This window comes from Gossypium raimondii, chromosome 4 (assembly GCF_025698545.1).
Source record: "Gossypium raimondii isolate GPD5lz chromosome 4, ASM2569854v1, whole genome shotgun sequence".
In the NCBI taxonomy this organism is placed as follows: Eukaryota; Viridiplantae; Streptophyta; class Magnoliopsida; order Malvales; family Malvaceae; genus Gossypium; species Gossypium raimondii.
In genome coordinates this window covers 16,037,556-16,043,457 of record NC_068568.1, presented here as the reverse complement: position 1 = coordinate 16,043,457, position 5,902 = coordinate 16,037,556, and the positions used below count along the sequence as shown (strand labels likewise).

At 30.7% G+C, this 5,902-nt stretch overlaps 1 protein-coding gene across 1 annotated transcript; it reads right to left on the bottom strand.

The window, feature by feature from the left end:
- Positions 1–3,443: 3,443 nt before the first annotated feature.
- Positions 3,444–5,654, bottom strand: LOC105767991 (heavy metal-associated isoprenylated plant protein 6). The gene is made up of 5 exons (XM_012587655.2): positions 5,491–5,654; positions 5,212–5,365; positions 4,729–4,940; positions 4,446–4,524; positions 3,444–4,317 (listed from the first exon to the last, which is right to left on the bottom strand). The coding sequence occupies exons 1-5, from the start codon at positions 5,497–5,499 to the stop codon at positions 3,698–3,700; spliced, it is 1,074 nt and encodes a 357-aa protein (XP_012443109.1). The 5' UTR covers positions 5,500–5,654; the 3' UTR covers positions 3,444–3,697.
- Positions 5,655–5,902: the final 248 nt, after the last annotated feature.

Here is a 5,902-nt window from a genome sequence, read left to right as displayed (position 1 = left end):
GGCGTCAGTTTCTTATCCTCTAAATGATTGGCTACTCTTTTGTCCCTTTTTCAACCTATAAAAAAAATTCAAATCATCTACGTAACCATCCTGCAATTGCATACAAAACTATCCAGCTCCAGGGTCAATATTATTGCCTGAGTTCTTCTTTTTTTTTTTAATTTCGAAATTTTATATGTTATTCTATGTATTTTTATTATTTTTTATATGTTGTTTCAGTTCATTGGTGCGTTTATTATATACAAGCTATACAAATTTATGGATTGTCTTTCTTTTTGTTTTTTTAAATGTTGCTGCTTGGCAAAGGTAGCTAAAGTCTCATGGATGGTCGTCCAACTTTTAAATGCCACTTTCACGGCTTATCTTTTTAGACTTTATTCTAAAGGTAAATGAATTCTCCCACATCCACCATAGCTTGCAAAAGTGCCAATCAAAACCCCATTTTCATGGTCAAATGATTGTTCCCATGAGATGAATCCAGATACCCTTTTTACCAAGGTTTTTATTAGAAGATTCTTGAAGCAGATACACACACAACACATATGTATAGCTTCTTAATTACTACATTATTATTTGATTTATTCTTCAAATTCTAAAAGGTTTTCAAATATAGTTAAGTTTTTGGTTATAATATAATGATGATGTTTATGAAGCTGAAGATGATCATTAACTTCTAATCGCTTCGTTCTTTTGGTTAAGTGAAAAAACTGGAATTGATGTTTATTACTTAATATTATATCAACCAAACACAATTTAAACGATTTGCAAATCGCCAATAATATGAAATTTGAATTTACTGGAATTCTTCTAATTTAGTTAAAAGCCTTTACACTAGTCAAATTAACACTTTGTTGATAATTGGACTAAATCCAAATTAGAGCGAAAATTCGTAATTTTTTTAAAAGAAAGACTTTATAATTTTCTATTTTTCTAAAAAATTATATATTTTATTTTATAAGCTTTAATAATTTTGGATATTTTTATAAAATTTTTAAGATTATTTTTAATTTTATTGTAATTTTTGAAACTCTAAAATTTATTAATTTTATTTTTGAATTTTAAATAATTTTTAAAAAATTAATTTTTAATTTTGAGAATTTTATTTATTTTAATAATGTTTACTTTTATATCTAGATTTTTAATATTATATAAGTTCCAAATCTATGATTTGTCAAATTTTTAAAATAAAAGGAAAAATCATTCATGGAACAATTTGCTGATTTTAAGTTCGACACCAAAGTAAATATATCAATACGACTATGTTTTGGTTTTCGAATTTTCGAATATTCAAAACTTGACTCAAATTAATTATTTCAAACTATTTTTGAGTTAATCTCTTAAATAATTCAATTAATTTGAATTTTTAATTTTCTTTAAATCAAATAAAATTTTACGAATATTTTTATATATAAAGAATAAATAAGAAATATATATATATATATATATATATAGAAACACTTAGTTCTTAAATCTAATCATGAAAGGAAGACAGAAAAGGAAAAGGAAAAGGAGATAAAGGAACCTTTATTTTGTGTAATTATTTCATTCAGCATTATTGGGATTTACTGTGAAGACGATGTCGGTAAGTAATTACAAAATGAAGGTAATAATGAAATTCAATATATGTGATTTATTCTCCTCACGATTCCTTTCTTTCTTAATCATCATCATCATGCTTTCCTTAATTCAAATTAAGTGATTCATTTCCACATAATTAAGATAAGGAAAGTAATTTAAGATAATGTTAGTGGAGATTTTACATTTGATAGAATATATATATATATATATATATATTAACAATGTAATCACCTTTTCAATTTATATAGGAAATGATTTCGACTGAGTTTTAATTTGGTTAGTATCATTATTGTAATAATTTAAAAGACGTGTGTTATATCCCTTCAATTTAAGGGCTAAAATATTTGGAGTAGTTTAGGCATTGTATAAAAATAATAATAAAATGAGCTATGTTGAAACTAATATTTTATGTTGTTTACTTTTTCAAAATTGCTTGATAATAAATATTAAAACCATTTGACAGAAGAATTCTACGAAAAACTATTGAAATTTATATAAGTAAGGCCTTGTTTAATAGACCATTGAAAGAAATAAATTAATTTAAAATTAATAATTTCAACAATACAAATCTAAAATAAAAATAGTCAGACATAATTTTTTTTATAATTAGCGTGAAAAATAACAAGCAGATAAAAGCTACTTATCACTTAATGGAGAATATTTCAGTTTAATCAATTTTATTTTATTTGTTTTAATATTATATTATAAAAACTTTACATTTAAAATTTGATTTTTGTTTAGAATAAGGTGAAATCTTTAAAAATAAAGATAAAAATGTTGTACATAATTTTTTTATAATTTAATTATATTCCGTAATTAATTTTAAGTGATATATCAAATAATTTTATAACTTAAATTCAATACAATTTGAACCCATGTCAAACAAGTGTTTGATAAGAGTTTTAACCACCACTACACTCCATTTAAGTCAAGACGTTTAGTAATTAAATTTTCAAAACTTAATATTTTAACACTTAATTTTTAATTTATTTATATTTAATTGTTTCTTTTACATTATGTATTATCCTTTAAATAAAAATCAATCCACAATGATATAAATTAATTATTGTATTATTAGTTTGGATATAGTTAAAAATATCTTTTAAATTTTATGATATATTATAATTAACACTTAACTTATTACCAAATATTATTAAATTAAAATAAAATGAAAGTGTTTCAAAATTAAAGTTCACATTTATCAAAAAAAAAAATTTATATTCAGCACTAAATTTTCTATAATAGACCCAACAAGTTAAATACTTAATCTTCCGGTGTATCAAACGTCATATAAATGTAAATTTTAAAATAATTCCTTCAATTTATAAATCTATTAAAAAAAATTCTCAATAACTGCTGTGTGTAAAGAAGCAAGGCCGTGACGATAGATTCAAATGGAAGAACATAAAAGGAAGTGGGGTGTTCGACTCGATTTAAGCGACATTTGTTGCCATCAAAAAGTGCCGCTTTTTTGTGTTGTTTGTTGTTGAAAGCTTTTTCATGCCCCTTTCACTAGACACGGAACGTGCATTTTGGATTTGATTTATTCTAATGATTTATCATTATTATGGTAAAAACCCCTCGAGATTAAATTTAAAGAAAATTGTTGCATGCACTGAAATTTAAAAATTTTACAGAAATTTATTGATGTTTTTTAAGAAGTGGGTGAACCGATTATAGTTATGTCTTTTCTTTAGGTCACCACACCTCACCAATTCCAGATTGATTCTAATCTTTTCAAATCCTAAAATTGGTTTAAAATATATAATATTAAAAATTCCAGGAGTTGACAAAATTTTAAACAAATAAATTTCAACATATTATATTCACCAAACCGAAGCTAACATAAATTATGGATTAGCATGTAGAAAAAGTTATTTCCATTACCCCAATTAATAAAATTTAGACAAAAGAAGCAACCAACAAACACCCCCAGCTCCTAGCCAAGCCGGCTCTAGCCGGTTCATCCCTAAAAACTTCTAGCCTATTATTTGCCGTTTATATGGTTCATTTTTTGGCTCTCTATTTACTTTTATCTCCCTACAAAGTTCTGTTATTTACATTTGTCATTTTTATTTTTTGGGATCTCAACTTTCATCCTGCACCGTTGATTTTTCCCTCACATGACAGAACAGGCGTTCGGATTTTCGTCACTGAACATCTGAGGTGCGTGAAGGGGATGACGTGGATCAATCATGTACCCTTGATTCACATATACAGGATGAGGATGCATATACCCTTCATCCACGTATCCGTACCTCTGATGATTCTGATATCCCTCAATCGCATAACTCGGACCACCGTACTCCTGTCCACCCGACAAGTACATTGGTTGCGGTGGATACGCATATCCATGATACTCCATCTTGCTCACCTCCATCTTGGCTTCACCACCGCCTTCTTTCTTCTCCCCGCCTTCCTTCTTCTCTCCGCCGCCTTCCTTCTTCTCCCCGCCTCCTCCTTCCTTCTTCTCGCCGCCTTCCTTCTCTCCACCTCCTCCTCCCTTCTTCCCGCCGCCGCCTGCAGCAGCAGCTTCTTTTCCTTTCTCTTTTTTATCACCGCCGGCGTCATTCTTCTCTCCGCCGTCTTTCTTCTCACCGGCATCTTCCTTCTTAGGGGGAACCACCTCTACATTTCGTCTCAACTTCTCCCTGAGATAAGGAACGAGGTTTTCCACGTCCATTGTGCCTTTTACGGTTACTAAATCTTTAGCTCCATCCACGTCCACTGATTGAACTCCTATTTTAATTCATTTTAAAAAAACACATGCATCAGGATCACGTTGTGTAATTAAACAACACCGTCATACGCTATACGCTACTAATTAAATATTGAATTAATTCAAAATTAATCATGATTAAACTTACCATTAACCTTCAAGATGATTTTGCGAATTTTGTGAATGCAACCGTCACAATGTGTTCTAATCTTCAAGACCACCGTACTCTGTTGCCAAACAAAAATGAATCACAATTAATTAGGCAAAACTCTAACAAATCAGCATTCATAATTTTAAACCAAACTCTAATTGAACACGTTATTAAATTTTTAATTTTCCGATTTGTACAACTCAACTTCTCCAGATTCTTCGCATGACTAACATGCGCACGTTAAAACCGTTCTTTTTTTTTCTTTTTTGGGTGAAATTACCTCTTTAGGTGGCTTTTTCTGTTCAGGTTTCTTCTCAGCGTCGGGCTTTTTATCACCGCCGGCGGGGGCGGCATCCTTTTTAGGTTGAGGAGAAATTAGGTCGACTTTCTTCTTGGTTTTCTCAGCCAATCTATCTCTGATTTTGGCGGGATCCACTTTGCCAATCACCGTTAGTTTGTTGGCTCCACAATCCGCTTTCACATCTTCCACACCTTCACCGACAACAACAACAATCCGTGTTAGGTAATATTCAATTAGATTTCCACTTACTCCAATGTCTGAAATTATTTTCTTTTTTTTTTCCCCCTTCTTTCTAATTAAGGTTGAAAAAAATTAGCACCACAGTCCATCCCTTATCCAATTCCTCGATCAACACGAAAATTTTGACGAACAATCCAAAAGGAGTAAGCTCAAGGGAATTCCCTTAAATATTTTGACAAGTTCCGAAACTTATTTATGATTATTCAATCATAAATTAATTACCTTCATAATGCTTAATCGAGCGTTTGATCTTCTTGGCACAGCCTTCACAATGCATATCAATCTTGTATACGACGGTGACCTTGCCGTCATCTTTCTTAGCGCCGGAATCGGCGGCTGGCTTCTTCTCGGCTTCAGGTTTAGCTCCTTCTTTTTGCTGGTAAATGAATAACAAAATAATATTAAGCACAAGAAAGAAAAAGAAAAACTAAAAAATTTGGAGGATTGAAAGGAAAAAAGGAAAACCAGAGAGGATCAGTTAGATAAGAGCTACTCACTAACCTCACCCATCGGTTGACTGAATTATTATTCGTTATAGCGATTTGGTTTGTTTTTAGTTGGGAGATTGAGAGGATTAGTAATGAGCTGTTTGAAGAGAAAAATTGGAGGCAAAGAAGAGAATATATAGAGAAGTGAGGCGGTTAATGGGGTATGTGTGTATGTGTGTATGATGATGTATGTTATGTATGGCGGTTGAGGAAGGAAATGCATGTGATGATGATGATGGGGATTTGACATTGGGTATGGCATTTAAGTGATGAAGTCATGAAGGGGGGGCTACGGCTCGGGTTTTGAAATTACAAAAAAAAAAAAGCTTGGAGCTTCGGTTGGCCGTCGTATTAGACCAAAGGTTGTGAGAAACGACGGCTTCATGACCAATCATAATCCACTTTTTGACTATATCGTGACCGTT

Coding starts and splice junctions, on each gene's coding strand:
- LOC105767991 (XM_012587655.2), bottom strand. Junction 4,941..5,211: donor CTCGATTAAGCATTATGAAG/GTAATTAATTTA, acceptor TTGTCGGTGAAG/GTGTGGAAGATGTGAAAGCG. Junction 4,318..4,445: donor AATCATCTTGAAGGTTAATG/GTAAGTTTAATC, acceptor GAATTAAAATAG/GAGTTCAATCAGTGGACGTG.